Here is a 19,920-nt window from a genome sequence, read left to right on the forward strand (position 1 = left end):
GCTAAGAGCCTTTTATTTGACTTGGCAGTGATACAGTACATAAAGCTCTTTAGTCTGAATCTTGTTGCAAAACTAGTCTGGCAGTGTCTATATGCTGCAGGGTGTAACCCACATTATTTTAAGACACTCAACTAGATCAGTATCTGTTGAAATTATATTTGTACTCGGTGCTTTAATTTAGATAGTATCAATTAAATTACAGTGAGGCACTGTTCTCCGGTTACTGCTTGATGCAACCTGTATGTACAGGGTTTAATTGATTAGTGCTTTGGGAAGAGTTAACTATATATCAAGTAAAGGGATCATGAAGTAGTTTAGGAGCAATTTAGGGTGCTTTAAGAATTTTTTAAAACGTGTCACTGAATTTGAAGAAATCCATCTTTTTGCCTGTTGTCATTCCCCTCAGCATGGTTGCCAATATACATAGAACAGCTTCATCCTATTCAGAACCAGGAAGCGAATCAGCCTATAAACAGAACGGGCCTCATCCAGCGCCCACTTATGCCAGCGGGAAGGCTCCCATTGAATTGTATAAGCTTTGGATTGGCTCCAATATAAGTGACTAGTCTAGATTCACTGTCCAAACTGAGCCAATGTATCATAATCAGTGACAACTATGTAGAGCTACCAGGTTGCTGTGATCACAGGTATGGCTAATTTATTTTAATTTTTTTTATATCTACCTTTAAATTTTGTTGTGGGTCATTACTTCTTTGTCAAATTTCATTTTTTAAATCAAAAGCAATATCTAAATTAAGGTTGCATATAAGGATCTGAAACTAATGTGCGATTTTTCTCCCCTGTTATATGAGAGTCCAAAATAACTTACTTTGATGAACTAGCTCATTCTTTGGGGTCCTTTTGTAACGAGTTAAGTTTTCAGCTCCGAAAATAAGCATTTTATGTTTGAAATCACAGCACAAGTGTAAGTAGCAGTGTGACTGTGTTGCTATAAATCTTTGCTCTGTTGGCTTCAGGCCGGGTACTGTAAGTATTGGCACAACAATCCAGTGATGGTATTGTACTTTTTTCTAACTATTTGCAGTTAGAACAGATTTCTGTATTGTTGATATTTTCCTTCTTAGTGTTTGCACAGGGTTTTCAAGTAATTTTCCTAACTATTTGTGATACAATATACATATCCACTTTAAGAGGCGGTGTGAGCTTTGAGATGAGGGAGCAAGAGGAGAACACAGGATTCAGGGATGAGCCAAACTGAGGGGTGGAAGGGGGGGGTGAATCAAGAATTCCTTGTTAGGTGCTCTGATGGCTGATTGGTTTGGAAACTTACATTTGAATTGTCTTGGACTATAAGAAAAGTACTGTCTCTCTAATTATCTGGATTTTCAAGTGAAGAGAACCGTAGGTGGTGAACTGTCACTCCTTTCCCCACCAGAAGAATGTCTTATGAAAGCAGCTGATCAGGATTAGAATTGTTCAGTTCTCTTGAAAAACATTTATCTTCTCTGGCATAATTTCTGTGTACTAGCTCTGGAGCCAAAGTCAAACCTTCTATCAGATGGAGGAAATGTGTGTTGGGAGCTGCATTTGAAATGTTCGTAGTCAGTAGAACTGTTTCAACATATTCCTTTGTTTAGAGCATTGGCCCTTTAAGGTTGGCTTTACAGAAGTGGATTGACCGGTGTGAGCTTGAATTGGCAGTTACTTCACTCAACCATATCAAACAGCTCTGTTGGGATTCTGGTACAGAAATAAAAGGAGTACCAGCCCTCAGACTGAGGTGGCAGCTGGAGTAAAACAGTTGAGTAGGGATGGGAAACAAATTCATTTCAGCGCTTGGCACATGACTAAGTATGAAATGGGAAGGAGAAAGAGATTGGGAGTCCCGGGAATTGTTTTTGATTTAACCACGTCCCTTTGAGTACTTTTAACATCACAATGAAGACAGAAAAGGACTAGAACATCATTCTGGAAGTGCAAATTCCTATTGTGCAGTACTCAGTCTAGCTTTGTTATTATGGTTCCTATCTTCTGAGTCACTTCCAGCCACCAGAAGGGCGGACTGCTTGGGTTTTTAATCCAGAGCTTCAGTACTATGGTTGATCGAGATGGAGAAAATGGCATCTGGTGGCTGAAAGAGGTGGAAGAGGCTGATTGGAGAGTCTCTAGGAAGATGGCTTCTCCTTGGCTAGGCCAGCAATCTTTTGGTATGTATGTCCACCATGGGGCATGAGGGAAAGCCAAGTTGTATCTCTTCCAGTGATTTTTTTCTACCTTCTGCCATAAAGGAGCTATAATTTTTATGTTTGGGGTATATGGATTTGTGGAGGGGGGAAGGAGGAGCAGCTCTCATGTCTGGTCACGAGGTCATTATGTAGGGACAAAGCATGTGAACACACTTCTTTTGTGCACAGTAGGGCCCAGGAAGCTTAGTTTGGAAACTTAAGGTTTGTCTACACTGCAATTAAAAACCCACAGCTGGCCCCTGCCAGATGACTTGGGCTAAGAGGCTGTTTAATTGCGGTGTCGATGTTCAGGTTTGGGCTTCAGCCTGAGCTCTAGGGCCCTGCGAGGGGGGAGAGTTGCAGAGCTTGGGCTGCAGCCCAGGCCCAAATATCTACAACATAATTAAACAGCCCCTTAGCCCGAGCCTGAGTCAGCTGGCACGGGTCAGCTGCGGGTGTCTTTTGCAGTGTAGACATAGCCTTATTGCTCACCTGTGAGGGAGTAGTCTCTCAAAATAAGGCAAAAAACAAGCATGGTGGTTTAGTTTCAACAACCTTCTGCTGTATTTTCTGTAACTGGGGACTTCAAGATCCATCACTGAAAGAAGAGTTCAATTGTATTTTATAGTAAATGTTAAGTCAGCTGCTTGCTTCTATACAAAACTGCTGAGCATGCACGGTGGCTGTTGCACAGCATTTATTATTGGACTATCAGGAAGTTTTCTTATGCAGTGTCAGTGAATGGGAGCAATTCAGCTATGAGCCACATGTACACATCTAAAGACAGGATAGTTCATATCCAAGTCTCTTATAGCATGAGTTCAATAGCTGTTCAAAAGGTACGAGTAAGTTCTTGTGGCTCCAGGGATTGATGTTCGACAGCTAAAATTCTAAATAACAAGAATGATGATAGAGAAGAGGAGCAATCCATAGGCTGCAGCCATTGGTTGAAAGATCGGTACCAGTCCACTCAAAGCTATTCTCAGAGCTATCAGAAGAACAAGGAGTGTACATTTTCTAGTGTAATATTCTGGGAGGTGTATTTAATTAGCATAAATTACATGGTATGAATTTCAGACAAAATTGTCGAACAATAGGAATTTTTGTGTGTTATGTGGTGGAACACAGAAACATACATGGCTGCTCTTGGAGGCATCTGGCCTTTTGCTTTCATCCTTAGACACAGGGCGAGTTGCTTTGTGTTCGGGAAGCACAAGGCTTTCTGTAAACATTGAGATTACATTTGATAGCTAGAAGCTTGGGATAGAGTCATAGAAGTGTAGGACTGGAAGAGACCTCAGTAGGTCTTCTAGTCCAGTCCCCTGCACTCAAGGCAGAACTATGTAATAACTAGACCATTCCTGATGTTTGTCTGGTGTTTGTCTAAACTGTTCTTAAAAACCTCCAATGACAGATTGCACAACCTCCCTAGACAATTTGTTCGAGTGCTTAACCAGCTTGACAGTTAAGAAGTTTTTCCTACTGTCAAACCTAAACGTCCCTTGCTGCAGTTTAAGCCCATTCCTTCTTGTCCTATCCTTAGAGGTTAAGGAGAACAATTTTTCACCCTTCTCCTTGTAACAAACAACCTTCTATGTACTTGAAAACTGTTATCATGTACACACACCCCCTCCCCCAGTCTCCTCCAGATTTAAACAAACCCAGTTTTTTTCAATCTTCCCTCACAAGTCATGTTTTTTAGACCTTTATTCCTTTCTGTTGCTTCATCTGGACTTTCTCCACTTTGTCCGCATCTTTCCTAAAATGTAGCACCCAGAGCTGGGGACACTCCTCCAGTTCAGGCCTTAGCAGTGCAGAATAGAGTGGAAGAATTATTTCTTGTGTCTTGCTTACAACACTTCTGCCTTCTAAAGCACTTGCAACCCTTTCCAGCTTTGTATCGTCCGCAAACTTAAGTGTATTTTTTATGCCATTGTCTAAATCATTGATGCAGATATTGAATAGAACTGGACCCAGGACTGATCCCTGCAGAACCCCTCTCAATATGTCCTTCCAGCTTGACTGTGAACCACTGATAACTACGCTCTGGGAACAATTTTACAACCATTTGGGATACTCATTTTTCATACTTATAAGTCACTTAACAGAAGTTAAAAATAATACTTCTCCAAAAAACATATGTACAAGAAATGAAAATCTCATTAAATGGGGACCTGGATAGTTAGAAGAATGAGTCTTTGACCTCAAGGTTATTTGGCTGTCTCCCAGGGCAGTTGATAGACATTTCTCTATCTCAGCTGTCAGATGGCCTGTTTGAAACAAGCTGATATTTCATAGTCCATTTCATGGTGGCTAGATAGCCACATAATACAGCCGTCACTAGAGTTGTCCCCTTGCCAGCAGGCTTATTAGAGACCTATGCAGACTGCAATGTTCTTCCCATGGGGTGGTTCCTGCAGATCAGAGATGAATCTCACTGGCAGAGATTAGTGTCGGGACATCTACGCTCCAGTCTCTGCTGTACCTTTTCTTTGAGTACATAGGACCTCAGCTTTCAGAAGGCTATTAGTTCAGCACCTTTACCACCAAGAAATTAATGTCTTTTTTTTTTTTTATAAAGTTCTTCACATTTACATCATCCTAGTTGAGGCTCTTGATGTCTTGCTTCTAAGAAGTAAGGGACATACGTACAGGGTTCGCTTCGCTTATCCCATGTATGCAGCCTCTACTGGCTTGAAACATGTCAGCTCTTAAAGAACAACAACAGTGCAGATCCTATTTGGTCAGGAAATAGAGTTCCGTATCTGGTGGAAAATAATATATCCAAAAAGTATTTCTGAAGTAAACACTGTGCCACAAGAGGATTCCACTTGATTAACATTAGACTTTATTTTACTGTGTTGTAAATCTTTTGGCCAGAGGGAATACACAACAGGCCACAAATCTTCAACAAGTAACTTTCAGTTACTTGGATAAAATAAACCTTAAAGCCAACCTCCACTATGCACTTATATAAAGTACTGGAAGTTGTTTCATCTGTGGGCTTTCAGAGGGCTATGAATATGAAGGCACTCTATGCATTAGGTTAGGGTTAGAGTACAGCTGCTTAGTGTCTGTACTGAACATTGGGTTCAGCTAAAGTGAATGTACCCATAGCATTTTCTCTTCTCTTGCACTCTGCATCAGTTTAATGTGTTTAAAGTTTAAACACGGTTTAAAGGCTAACCAATGTACTGTGTTTTTAGGGGTATTTTTCTGAGAGGAGAAGTTTGTCATCTTATTGTGCAACGCCAGGATTGTTTTCCTTAATGGTAGGAAATTATTTTGCAGAACATAATCCATGCTGTTTGGGAGTGCTGTTTTTCCTAAAATAAGGCTGAGCTGCATATCTGGTGATGTGGCAGACAGGCGTCGGGGACAGGCGAACTCAGCATAGGGGTGCAGTAGTGCCATTCTGCCAGCATTTGCAATGGGAATCGCCTTCTAGTATGTACTCCCTTGGGAGCCATTTCTGCTGGGCTTACAGCACCTTTATGCAGTTGGAGCAGCATGAAGGATTCACAATGGAAGAAAGAATCCAGCTTTGTAAATGCAAACGCTGGAGAGAAGAAAAGCCCAACATCTATTTTTCATGTTAGAGCGGTTAATGAGCAACATGTTGCATTGTTCTCCTTTTACAAAAGGATTACCATCTAGGGAGGTGGAGGTAGAGTTTATTCAGGAAAATTACTGGCAAATGAGTTATTTTGCTGTCTTCCCTGTCCGGAAATACCAGGCTGAGGAACCCACTATCTTTCACCTGCTGATAACAGTACTGGTTTGTTAACCCCTCTTTGCGTGGGAATGTTCAGCAGCCATGTGCGGCTTCTGAGTTACAGTGCAAATGTTCCTTGTTATCCTAGCCAGAACTTTGAAAATGAAATACACTGTGTATTAACTTCTTCTGCTGAGCTTTCTGATTCAGATGAAGTGATGGGTTTAGGATTCTGTAAATGATTATGGGCAATACAGAAATTCTAGAGCTAGTTCAAAGACATTTGGCTGTTTCAAGAAAATTTTTTTGCCGTATATCAGCTCTGTAGCCTTGATTAAAAACCATTCTGACATGACTGCTTACCAGGCTTTTTAAAATCCTTCTCTGATCTGTTGTGTACTTCATGCATTACCTTTTAAATCCCACTACATGACTATATGTGGATTTTAACCCCACCTACTTCAGGATTTGAACTCATGATTTTAGGGGAATTTAATATTTAATTTTGATATGTAGAGCGCTGGGTGGCTGCAGTTTCTTGAATTAGGTGGATGTGTGTAATATCTTGATTTTTGTTGTTGAAGTTGGTTCCCTCTGAGTTTGGAGAGGGGGTGTGATGTTTTCAAAATCAATTTTAAAAACATGAGCATTTTAGTATTACACTTTCATGGCATCTCTACAAGTAACCAGGGTGGATTGATTTAAATTAGCAATTGATTTTAATCTTGTTTTGCATTTGTGCTATTTTGTTGGTTTTCGAAAGAGAGGCTTAGTCTCTTTGGTTAAAACATGTTGACATATAAGCAAATGTAGCCTTTACACTAAATTTGGTTCTTTTTCCTAACTAGGAGGGTATATGATATCTATGCACATTTATTTAAAGCTGTATAATAGCTTAACATACATTTATTCAGATTCTTAATTTCTTCATTTTTTGGCTAGAAAATGAATGATGCATCACAACATTACTAAATGATTTTTTTTACTCATCATTTGTCATGCTACATTTGGATGGTAACTGATATTCAATTCAAAATGCATAATAACAGCATTTTCAAACGGTTTTTAATAGCTAAAATAAAACTACCTCAAATGTACTGGATACAGAAACATGTTTCTATCAACATGTTTTGTATTTAAAACCGATTGATTAAACACAAGTATTAATGGTTAGTGAATTGAACTGATTGTTTACAGTCACTGTGTCCTTTAAAATTTTAGAATGAGTAGGTCTCATCCATTCGCATCTCATTTTTCTTTGTAGGGTGGAAAAGGAAAACAAGCTTTTCTGCTTTTTCAGTTCCCAGTCTGTTTCTCAACTTTGAGAACCAGTCATTGAACTGAACGAGTGAAACTAAAATGAAGAGAATATTGTCTCTGCACCTGCACAAAGGGCTATTGCTGTTGAGAGTTGGTTTAGCACTTTACAAAACTCTGGTTCGTAGCCAGTGACTTCCACCAGTTCAGTGGTTTGACTTTCTTTTGAACTTTGGCAGCAGACTTGTAGTGCTTGAATATTGCTTTTAATTTAATTTATTTAATAGATGATAGTAAGTTTAGGCTTTAATAGGTTGTTATAATTTCAAATTTTATATTAAATAATTCATTTGTAAAGAGATTTAAATCCACTGATTTTTATGCACCTTGCAGATAACTCTTTGAAATGCTGTCCTCTTATTTTATGTAACTAAATCACTGTTTCTGGCCCATATGATAGCATGGAATATATCACAGGAACAACAGCTTGTAAATGTGGAAAATCCAGTCTGGTCCCTGGGCTAGAACAAGCAGCTGTCATACTTCATGTAGGCTTGCCATATTGAAAAAGTAAATCTGTTACCTCCCTTCCTGTGTGTAGGATACTAGGTCTACCATTTTATTCCATTCAGCTAGTCAGACTGGATTAGCACATAGTCAGACATCAATTACTGTGGCATGTAGGTGTACACATTGGTGTCTTCAACCTTATACTATAGAAACTATCTTTGTTTTCCCTTCCATTCTAGGTTCAGAGGCTGTAGCCATGAATAATAAAGGCTTTCGGCGAGGGAGTTTCCAGAGCAGTACCAGTGATGAAGACATGGTGGAGATAGCAGGAGGAGCTCTGGATTTCTCCATCACAGATGATGATCCCCCGCTGGATAGAGAGATGTTGGGAGGTAATGCTCATGTTGCCATCTCCATTAAATTCTTCATCACTACAATCTTTATGTAGATTTCAGGTTAATGTGTACTACTTCGTTTGACTGTCGCAAGAGCCGGTTTCTTGATGGAGTGACCAGGTTGTTGTGTAAGGGCCATATGCTTTGCTGTCACACTCCTATTGTGACCTCAACACAATTCTCTACACTGCAGTATTTTCATCTGGGTGGCTTTCTGTACAGGCTGCTGGAGTACCATATAGCAGCCAAGTGTGCACTCACCTGCTTCCATTGGCTTCTGTCACTATAAGTAAACAGTGATTGAATTAGGACTTAGGTGCAGCACAAAGTAGAAGTAGCCGAGTGTTTCTTTAAAAGAGAAGGTAAGAGAGACTACAGAAGGTAGACTAGTGACTATTGGTAGGAAAGAAGCCAGGGCATCTCCCCATCACAGTAAATGATCTAATCCTGGCTGTGCACATGTAGTAAATTGTCATACAGGGGAAAGGTTTCAGAGTAACAGCCGTGTTAGTCTGTATTTGCAAAAAGAAAAGGAGTACTTGTGGCACCTTAGAGTGGATGCATCCGATGAAGTGAGCTGTAGCTCACGAAAGCTCATGCTCAAATTGGTTAGTCTCTAAGGTGCCACAAGTACTCCTTTTCTTTTTGCGAATACAGGGGAAAGTATTTTCTCTTCTCAATATATTTTTCTGTTTGCATGATCGTTTAGTATATACAATAAATTAGCCTGCACTCTTTTTCTGTGTCTTCAAGGACTTGTTGCCTCCCCAGAGTCCTTTATAGGCACTTCACATGTTACCAGGGCAAGCAAGCAATTAATCGGTGGCTTGAGGCAGCCTGGTGTATGAATAAAAGCAAACATGATCCTTGGGACAGTTATGGCCCAGAAGCTCTATTACTCATAATTATTCAGCCCCCATTCAAAGATCTTGGCAGCCCTTCTTTAAAATGCAGCTAATATTTGAGGCACTCTTCAATATCAGCAAAGCCATCTGCTTTGGTTTACTGTTCTGTATATGATGAAAATTGGGAAGTTCCCATCTATCTTGTTCAACTGATAAGTACAATGTACCTTTCACCCAAGGTGAAGTGACTCTTTGAAAGAGTTTGCATGTAGTCTGCATTGCTACAGTGCAGCCACTTCTGTAAATAGATAAAGGTGTTTTGAGGTTCATCGATTTATAGAATGTGGAATAATGATCAAGGAGAAGAGGGACCCTGTCTATAGGGGACTTGTTAGAGAGAGCACTTAAAATCCTCTTGGGACCTCCATACCAAAAAGATGTGCACAAATTGGAGGGGAATTAGAGAAGAGCCACAAAAATGATAAAGTGGATGAAGAGACTTGAAAGATCAAATTCAATATATCTTGACTGGTCAAAAGCTAAAGGAAATGGGGTATAATGGCCTATAAGTATTTAAAGGGGCAAAATGGTAGGGAGGGAGAGGAATTGTTAAGGATAGTTGACTGGGATGTAAGTAAGAGTAGGGAGCCTGAGCCAAGGAAAATTTAAGTTCTTCAGAAAATATCTGAACATGGAAATCTATTAGCTTGTACAATCCCCGTTCCTGATATCTTTTAAAACTGGGCTGAACAAAGGACTCGAATACAACTGGAGGGACCATACTGATACTGACTAGAGGGATTGTCTAGATCAGTGACTTCCAAACTTTTCCAGTCATGTCTTCCTTTTAGACCATAAAGATTTTCCATTACCTCCTCCCACGGGGACATAAGATTGGCCATACTAGATTAGATCCAGGGACTGTCTAGCCAGTACCTTATGTCCGACAGTGGCCAGCATCAGATGTTTCAGGGGAAGGTTTAAAAATCCCACAGTAGGCAGATATAGCGTAATCTGCCCTATGAAGATTTCAAAATCATTCCTAATACACTTAAACTCTGAAGCATGAGATGTTACATTCCTTCCAAAACTTGTATTATCTATAATTCTGGATACTCTTGTTTCCTATGTAAATATTCAGTCCATCTTTTAATCTTGCTAAATTCTTTGTCTCTAACACACAGTGGCAATGAGTTCTATAGTCCATGCATTGTGTGAAAAAGTATTCCATTTTATGTTTTGAATTTGCCACCTTTAATTTAATTGAATGGCCCCTTCATTTTTGTTGCAAGACTGGAAGAATAGAAAGTGTTTGATGCACCACCTCTGTACCGTCCATTATTTTATTTACTTTTATCATGGCTCCTCTTATCTCCTTACTAAGGTAAACAATGCCATTTCTTTCAAGCACTCTTCATATAAATATTTCAATGTCTCTAATCATTCTTGTCACTTCTCTGAATCTTTCCTAATTCTGCCATATCCTTGGAATTATCAGAATAGAATTCCAGGAGAAGGTGTACTATTAATTTATATGATGGCATTATATTTTCCATATTCTCAATCTTGTTCTGTAATCTTCAATCCCCAGTTCCTTACCCCACAAATAAATACCTAGCTCTTATATCACACTCTTCATCAGTAGATCTCAGTGTTTTACAGTGGTTCCTTCTGATCTTAGGGTTTGTCTACATTACCTGCTGGATCGATGGGCAGCGATAAATCCAGCGGGGGTTGATTTATTGCATATAGTCTACACCTGATAAATCGACCGCCGAGCGCTCTCCCATCGACTCCGGTACTCCACCGGGGTGAGAGGCGCAGGCAGAGTCGACAGGAGAGCGTCAGCTGTCGACTTACCGCAGTGAAGTAACAGCATGTTACTGTCCTTCAAGGTGGATATGCACATTTATCATGCAACATAGACTTCATCTCACCCACTGGTGTAGAACTATAATATCTTACTATACAGTAACTTTGTCTTTTATTTTTGAGTGTCAGACTACCAGACATGTCAGTTTTCAAAAGCATCAGAAATGACGTGGAATAAAAACTCAGGCTATCAAATTTGCTTTAAGGACTATATTAGATGCACTTTTGGTAATGTGTACAGAATTTTAAAATATAAAATTTTCTACCAAGGTTGGCTGTGGATTTATAGGTACCTTTAACTGATTACTAACATTTACAGACCAGCATATTTTGCCAATGGACTTGTAAACACTGCTTCTTTCTTATATCTGGGGTGCTGTTCCATCTATGGCAATACTTGGATTTCAGCAGATTTCAAAAATGAGTAACTCTTTTTAACTACCTCTTGAAGAGCTAATTGAATGCCTCTCAATTATATTCTGTCCAGTTAGGTCCAATTCAGAAAAAAGAAGGTAGCAGGAATAAAAATATTTTAATGCTTGAGATGCATTAATATTCTGAGCGGCTTTTTTCCCCTTTGCTTTCCTGCACACAGACAGAGATGGTCAGCTGTAACTACTGGTTTTTTTTTTTTTTTTTTCCCCACTTAAAGGAGTTGGCTTTTACACAAACCACAACTGGGTGGAAAACCACACAAGAGATCCATAGATGGTTAATGGAAACACTTTAAAGAGGGCGTCACTGAGATGTACATTTGCTTAGAGCTTGGGATTAACTTTAAAATGTCCTTTAATGTTTCCAAAATGTTTTTCTTAGCGAGCCTTTTCCTCTCCTTCCATGTGTCCCAGATTGAGCAGTATCTGGTGTTTTCGCTGTGTGCTGATACTTTCCTCAACTCATTTTGCCCATTGTGCATCTCCCATGTACCAATGTATGGCAGCACAGGGGGAAGTGGATAAATTGTGTTCTCTTCTTCGATCTCTTAATAAATAAACAAAAACAAAAAAAACAAAGAAAGCCAGTCCATGGAGCAGCTGTCTGGGTACCCAAACAGCAGTATGGCCAAATTCCTTGGGATTTTTCCTGGCTAATGTCCCTTTTAGAATTGGGCAGGAAACCACATTAAAGTATGCTATGAAACTTTTAATGCAAGACAGAATGGTCCATGTGGACACTTAGTGCATGGCAGGCTAATGTGAGGTGGATTTAAATCCCGGCCTGCTGCAAACTAAGTGGTGTTGTTTTTGTGTAGACAGGTCCAAAGGGTGTGGTGAGAAATCTTATGATATTTTGATAACCATACATAAAAGTAAACTGCATAGTAGATACAGGAAAGATATTTAGTAACAGGGCCATCTTCAGGCAGCAGCAGAAGTACCTCCCCTTGTTCTGCTTTTTGTTACATCTGTCAGATAATCTAGACCTTGATTTCCTCACTCTTCCCACTGTCGGGCACTTCTTCCCTATTAAATAAATAAGCATTTTTTTAATTCATGGAATCCAGTCTGCACTGACCTCATGTTTGATGGTAGCCAAATTCTTCAGAATGATAAAATTGTATTGTTGTTAACTCTTACCATTTTACTGAGAGTCTTATAATTGGAAGAACATAAGAGCTGCCATATTGGACCAGATCATATATTCTTGCCCGGTATCCTATCTCTGGCAGTGGCTGGTACCAGAGCTTCTTGGGGAGTGTGCTGAATAGGGCAACTCTAGAATGATCCACCTGTGTATTCCCTTCCCAGCTTCTGGTAGAGAGGTTTAGGGTCTCCCCATGTGTGGGGTTGCGTCCCTGACCATCTTGGCTAATAGCCATTGATGGATCTATCCTCCGTGAACTTCTGTAGTTCTTTTTTGAACCCAGTTATGCTTTTGGCCTTCACAACATCCCGTGGCAATGAGTTCCACAGGTTAGTTGTACGTAGTGTTGTTCATCTTCATCTTGTTCGTATTAAATCTGCTGCCCATTGATTTCATTGGGTGACCCCTGGTTTTTGTATTGTGTGAAAGGGTAAATAGCACTTCCCTATCACTTTTTCCACACCATTCATTATTCTAGACCTCTCATATCTGCCTTTAATCAACTGTTTTCAGGTGAACAGCCCTCATCTTTTTAGTCTCTCCTTCTTTGATAGTCCTTGTTGCCCTTCTCTGAACCTTTTGTATTTCTTCTACATTTTTTTTGAGCTGGGGCGACCAGATCTGGCCACAGTATTCAAGATGTGAGTGTACCATGGATTTGTATAGTGGAATTACAATATTTTCTGTCTCAATTGCTATCCCTTTCCTAATAGTTGCTAACATCCTGTTAGCCTTTTAGAATGCTGCCGCCCGTTGAGCAGTTGTTTTCAGAGAACTATCTGTGCTGATTCCCAAGATCTCTTTCATGCGTGATTACTGCTAATTTAAACCCTTTGTATATGTATAGTTGGGATTGTTTTTCCTTTTTGCATTTCTTTGCACTTATCAATGTTGAATTTCATCTGCCAGTTTTGTTGCTCATTGAGGAGGAGTTGTAGCCATGTCAGTCCCAGGATATTAGAGAGACAAGGTGGGTGAGGCAGTATCTTTGATTGAACCACCTTCTGCTGGTGAGAGAGACAAGCTTTCGAGCTCCTCGGAGCTCTTCTTCAGGTCTGGGAAAGGTACTCAGAGTGTCGCAGCTAAATACAAGATTGAACAGATAGTTTAGCATAAGTAGTTAAGGGACCATTCAAGGTGAAGTGGCCAGTTAACACACCCTAGTCATAGCACAAAAAGGGGGGTTCGTGGGTTACAGATCGTTGTAATAACCCATAAATCCAGTGTCTTTATTAAGACCATGATTTTTAGTGTCTAACAAAGTTATAGCCTTGTGTCTCATTTTGTTGCCCAGTCACCTGGTTCTGTGAGATCCCTCTGTAGGTCCCTGAGTCTGCTTTGGACTTAACTGTCTTTAATTATTTCGTATGGTGACAAGTATCGGGGGTAGCTGTGTTAGCCTGTATCCACAAAAACAACAAGGAGTCTGGTGGCACCTTAAAGACTAACAGATTTATTTGAGCATAAGCTTTTGTGCATCTGAAGAAGTGGGGTTTTTACCCATGAAAGCTTATGCTTAAATAAATCTGTTAGTCTTTAAGGTGCCACCAGAATCCTTAGAAAGAAAAGGAGTACTTGTGGCATCTTAGAGACTAAGCAATTTATTTGAGCATAAGCTTTCGTGAGCTACAGCTCACTTCATCGGATGCATACTGTGGAAACTGCAGAAGACATTATATACACAGAGACCATGAAACAATACCTCCTCCCACCCCACTCTCCTGCTGGTAATAGCTTATCTAAAGTGATCACTCTCCTTACAATGTGTATGATAATCAAGGTGGGCCATTTCCAACACAAATCCGGGTTTTCTCATCCCCCCCCCTTCCAAAAACCACACACACAAACTCACTCTCCTGCTGGTAATAGCTTATCCAAAGTGACCACTCTCCCTACAATGTGCATGATAATCAAGGTGGGCCATTTCCAGCAGAAATCCAGGTCTTCTCATCCTCCCCTACCCTCCCCCCCCAACAAACTCACTCTCCTGCTGGTAATAGCTCATCCAAACTGACCACTCTCCTTATAATGTGCACGGTAATCAAGGTGGTCCATTTCCAGCACAAATCCAGGTCTTCTCACCCCCTTCCCCCCACACACACACATTCACTCTCCTGCTGGTAATAGCTCATCCAAACTGACCACTCTCCTTACAATGTGTATGATAATCAAGGTGGGCCATTTCTAGCATAAATCCAAGTTTAACCAGAATGTCTGGGGGGGGCGGGGTAGGAAAAAACAAGGGGAAATAGGCTACCTTGCATAATGACTTAGCCACTCCCAGTCTTTATTTAAGCCTAAATTAATAGTATCCAATTTGCAAATGAATTCCAATTCAGCAGTTTCTCGCTGGAGTCTGGATTTGAAGGTTTTTTGTTGTAAGATAGCGACCTTCATGTCTGTAATTGCGTGACCAGAGAGATTGAAGTGTTCTCCGACTGGTTTATGAATGTTATAATTCTTGACATCTGATTTGTGTCCATTTATTCTTTTACGTAGAGACTGTCCAGTTTGACCAATGTACATGGCAGAGGGGCATTGCTGGCACATGATGGCATATATCACATTGGTGGATGTGCAGGTGAACGAGCCTCTGATAGTGTAGCTGATGTTATTAGGCCCTGTGATGGTGTCCCCTGAATAGATATGTGGGCACAGTTGGCAACTGGCTTTGTTGCAAGGATAGGTTCCTGGGTTAGTGGTTCTGTTGTGTGGTATGTGGTTGTTGGTGAGTATTTGCTTCAGGTTGGGAGGCTGTCTGTAGGCAAGGACTGGCCTGTCTCCCAAGATTTGTGAGAGTGTTGGGTCATCCTTCAGGATAGGTTGTAGATCCTTAATAATGCGTTGGAGGGTTTTAGTTGGGGGCTGAAGGTGACGGCTAGTGGTGTTCTGTTGTTTTAATTATTTTGTATTACCTGCAAACTTTGCCACTTCACTGTTCACTCCCTCTTTCAGATCATTAATAATTACGTTGAACAGTACTGATCTCTGTGGGGGCTTTGCTGTTCACCTCTCTCCATTGTGAAAACTGATAATTTATTCCTACCTTTTGTTTTCTATCTTTCAATCGGTTACTGATCCATGAGAGGAACTTCCCTCTTATCCCAGGGCTACGTAATTTTCTTAAGAGCTTTTGATGAGGGACCTTGTCGAAGGCTTTCTGAAAATCCAAGTACACTATATTGACTGGATCACTCTCATCCACATGCTTATTGACTCCCTCAAAGAATTGTAATAAACTGATGTGGCATGACTTCCTTTACAAAAGCTATGTTGACTCTTCCTGGACATAAAGAAGAGCAGTACTTGTGGCACCTTAGAGACTAACCAATTTATTTGAGCATAAGCTTTCGTGAGCTACAGATCACTTCATTGGATACATTCAGTGGAAAATACTTCTGTTCTTTACAATAGTTTCTTCCAGTTTGTCTGGTACTGAAGTTAAGCTTATCGGCCTGTAGTTTCCAGGATCGCCTGTGGAGCCCTTTTTAAAAATTAGCGTTACATTAACTACCTTTCAGTCATCTAGTACAGAGACTGTTTTCAGTAACATAGGTTACATGCCACAGTTAGTAGTTATGCAGTTTCGAATATGAGTTCCTTCAGAACTCTTGGGTGAATAGCATCTGGTCCTGGTGAGCTGTTATTGTTCAGTTTAATCAGTTGTTCTAAAACGCTCTTCTTATTGACATATATATTTGGGACAGTACTTCGGATTTGTCGCCTAAATAGAATAGCTCTGATGTGGCATGCTCTGCACTGAAGATCGATGTGAAGAGCTCAGTTAGCTTCTTTGCAATGGCCTTTTCTTCCTTGAGTGTTGCTTTAGCACCTTTTGTCAGTTAGTGGCTTCTCTTTCACCAGCAGAAGTTGGTCCAATAAAAAGATATTACATCACCCACCTTGTTTCTCTAATATTCTGGGACCAACACAGGTATGATGACGCTGCAAACAACAATGAAACAGAACAGAAAGGCAGTTATGTTGCTGTGAAAAGGCAGAACTGAAATGAAATGTTTCTTTCCCACAGGTTTCAAAGGGAGGAAACATTCAATACTGAGTTGTTTCTGCAGCAAGATTCAGCAAGTATTTAATATTTATGGAGGAGAAAGTGGGTAAATGCAGTTTTGTTCTCAGTTGGTCCTTGTACGGAGTTAATGGGGATGGTAAACGTAATTGTCTAAGTTTATGCAAATATTTGCAATTTGCCTGGAAGGGTACTCAATTGTCCTCTTCCCTATTTAATTAATAAGAAAATTTACTTTCCATCTGTTTCATCGTTTTATGGAAACATGACTGCTTCTATGAGGAAAGCTCAATGGGATCAATCACTTACAGTGAAATATTGAAGCTTCCATAGGTATATCTTTAATATTAGTTTTGGATGTGTGTATATAACATGAAAATATAGGACACTTAATGTGGTATAAATGCGGTGTTAGCACTCATTTGGTATGACCTGACTGGAGCATTGAATGACTTTTAACTGCTTATTTTCTAGCATTTTGTAGCTTGTGTAGATGGGATGAGGAGTTTAGCAACTTTAACTCTAGGCCAGGATAGCACATACAATACATCTGTGCATAGAAACTATGTGCATTTATTTATATATTCCACCAATAATATATCAATATAATTATTTGGGGAAACATATAAATAATAAATGCACGTGGTTTTCATGAAACTACCTAGGTTCTTGTATAACCATTGCTACAGGAAATCAGGTGCTAAGATACTAATAAGAAATCTTAAATATGGACTGTGTTGTTAACATGGAAAGAAATAAAGCAGTCACCAAGAGGGGATTTTAAATATTTTGGTGATTGTTAACCTTACTAGCTTGTCCACTGAATTCAGGATTTTTTTTGTTTGGGAATACAGTAAGATGTTTGGGCACCAGGTATATAACCTACCCTCTAAAACTGCAACAGCAGCACATACGTGTGTGAGCTAGGAGTCTTAATAATTGAAACTCTCTCTTAGCAAACATCCACTTGCAGATCGTGGAGAATGTGGCAATGTGCTTGGAATCGAGCAGTGGTGATTATAATATACTTACCCTGAATTCTGTGCTGGCTGCCTGTAAAGCGATGAACTGTTGTGTTTTAAAGCTTCTTAATTTAGAATCTAACTGGTGTATCTTCTCTGATACTACATGTCTTTTTAGGGGTCTACTATTGCAAATTACATTGGCAAGTAATGAGATTTTTTGCTATGGCAGTTCCTATGGTGAAGAACTTATCCCAAATATCTGCTTTAGGTCATCCTTCCCCTTTCTTTTATACATATAAAAACACTGGAATCACCTTTCTCTCCCCCCCCCCCCCCGAGGCGTTTTAGTTATATGTAGGACCTACACTAATTATCACATTTATTCTTTAATTTGCAATACTGAATTGGAACAAGGCATTTCTAGCAGTTTTTAAAGGCAAGTTTACATCTGAGGCCTAAACATCTTGATGAAAAAAACAAAACAACTTGAGTTCAAAATGTTTCAGAAATAGAATACTGTTATGAGCTGGTCAAAACCTTGTTATGGGTTGCGTTAAACCTCTTTAAGCAGATGTGTGAATGAGACCTCCATTTAAATCCATCGTAAGAGGCAGGGGCCACACCTAAAACAAAGTCTAATAATCTGCCCCAAACTAGCACCAGGTGGGCAAACTGTTTGCCTGGGTATAGTGACCAGATGGGTAGGTGTGAGAGAACACACACACACTGAGAACAGGCTGGGAGAGAGAGCCTGGAGGAACAGCTGAAAGCATGTGGCTGCTCTGGAAGAAACTGAGGGAGTTTTTTGGGTTGGGATGTAGGCTGAAAAGACTGCTCTTGGTGCTGTGAGCTAAAGAAGGGCTAGTCTACACTACACAGTTAGGTTGACATAACGCTGCTTATGTCGACTTAATTATGTCAGTGTCTACACTACAGCCTTCCTCCCGCGGATGTAAGTGCCCTACTACACCGACATAATAACTACTTCTCCACGAGAAGTGTAAGGCGTATCTTAGTGTAGTTAGGGCAACACAGTGTCTGTGTAGACCCTGCATCCCTTACCTGGGCTTTTAGCTGTCTTGTCCATTTCACAGCAGGAGCTGCTGTGAGATTGACAAGAAAGCCTGGCTGCTAGAGAACCAGCTCCCCTGGAGAGCTGGGCGACTGGACCCCTCTCCCTGGTGGCTTCCCCCAGCAGCCCTGCCTGGGAGCTGGGGCCAGAAGCCCCAGCCACTTCAGTGAACTGTGAAATTGACAAGGCTGCCCAGCTCCCAGCAGGGAGCAGGCGCTGGGGTTGAGAAGCAGGGGCAGCTGGACCCTAATCCCCAGGGGTGAGAAGCTCTGGGTGGCTTCCCTTGGCTCCTGGTGGGGAGCAGGGGTGGGGGCAGCCAAATGGGAGCCCCAGAGCCTGTGTGGCAGCCGGGCTCCCAGCAGGGAGTTGCCAGTGGAGCTGAGAGACCAGGCTCTCCGCTCCCCCACATGGCCCTTCTTAGGTCGGTGGAAGCGCTCCTGGTGAGGATGCGTACCACTGATCCAAGGAGGAGAGCATGGACCTGCACCACTGCAGTAATTACTGCGGTGGCTGCAAGTCGACTTAATGTAGGTCTACTTACATTTCTAGTGTCAACATACCCAAAGCTGTTTCCTGCTCCTAAGTTCCATCTGTGTTCAGAGAGTCAGGACTTTGCATGTTCTTTTGTAAACAAGCAAAACTGCGTCAGCGAAATACCTGGCAATCACCAATTTCCACTCCCACCCACAAAGCCCCAAACTTTGACTAACCACTCAGGTTGCAGAAGGGCAGAAAATCTGTTACTTTGTCCGATTTAAGGTTTCTAATGCTGCACTAGCTATGTCACCAAGAAGTGATTCAGTGATTATATAGTTACTCTGACTGCAGTTCTGTGACCTGAGTGAATCCTGTAACTTCCAATTTGGACTTTTGCCCAGGACTAAAGAGAAATGAGCCACATTCTCCTTGATTACCCACTCTGACAGTGAAGTTATGCCTGAACTGTAACTTCTACATTTGTTCTTCAGAAGAACCCACAGACACATTCATCCCATTGTGCCAAATTCTAACAGCGTTTCTCACACCATGTGGCAAGTCTAATTAATCTAAGCTGTTGTTTGCACCCTGGCAGCTGTGCTAACCTGGCATGGAGAGGGTTAGATTTGGAATGCTACATATTTCTGTCTGCCTCTAATACTCCATTCGTCTTGCCTCCCTAAGTGCTGGATGAATCCAGAAGACAGCAATGTGGATTTTAATCTTAACCCTTTGGCTAATGGTGATTGTTGCAGCCTCCTGGGACAGGGCAGTAGAATGCAGCTTTTCTTTGATGTCTTCCAAGGGGATGCACTGACAGTGTTATGCTCTGTTTATCGGTACATGAGTCAGCATGAGATTGCCCATGCCAGATGTGAAACTAGATCTAGTAGCTTTGGTTTGATTCATTAGTTTGCATGTGAAACGCCAGCAGCTCTCTGTCGCTGTACACTAGTCTATTGGCTCTGTTCTCATAAGCTTGTTGGAATAGTGATGCAATCATGCTGTGTTTGAG

General features: G+C 40.8%; 1 protein-coding gene across 3 annotated transcripts in view; it reads left to right on the forward strand.

Annotated features, from left to right (window-relative positions):
* The window catches only part of LOC311526332 (H(+)/Cl(-) exchange transporter 5), a 93,225-nt gene that overhangs the window by 32,834 nt on the left and 40,471 nt on the right, over nt 1-19,920 (forward strand). For 2 of the 3 annotated variants that reach the window (XM_084639235.1, XM_084639236.1), the window contains exon 2: nt 7,908-8,060. In XM_084639235.1, coding sequence (XP_084495361.1) covers nt 7,925-8,060 — 136 coding nt within the window. In that variant the 5' untranslated portion in view covers nt 7,908-7,924. Of the gene's footprint in view, nt 1-5,380; nt 5,459-7,907; nt 8,061-19,920 lie in introns of those variants that run through there. The other variant, XM_084639237.1, reaches the window with a different exon arrangement.

Source organism: Lepidochelys olivacea (genome assembly GCF_965140295.1).
Source record: "Lepidochelys olivacea isolate rLepOli2 genome assembly, chromosome: 9".
Taxonomy (NCBI): domain Eukaryota; kingdom Metazoa; phylum Chordata; order Testudines; family Cheloniidae; genus Lepidochelys; species Lepidochelys olivacea.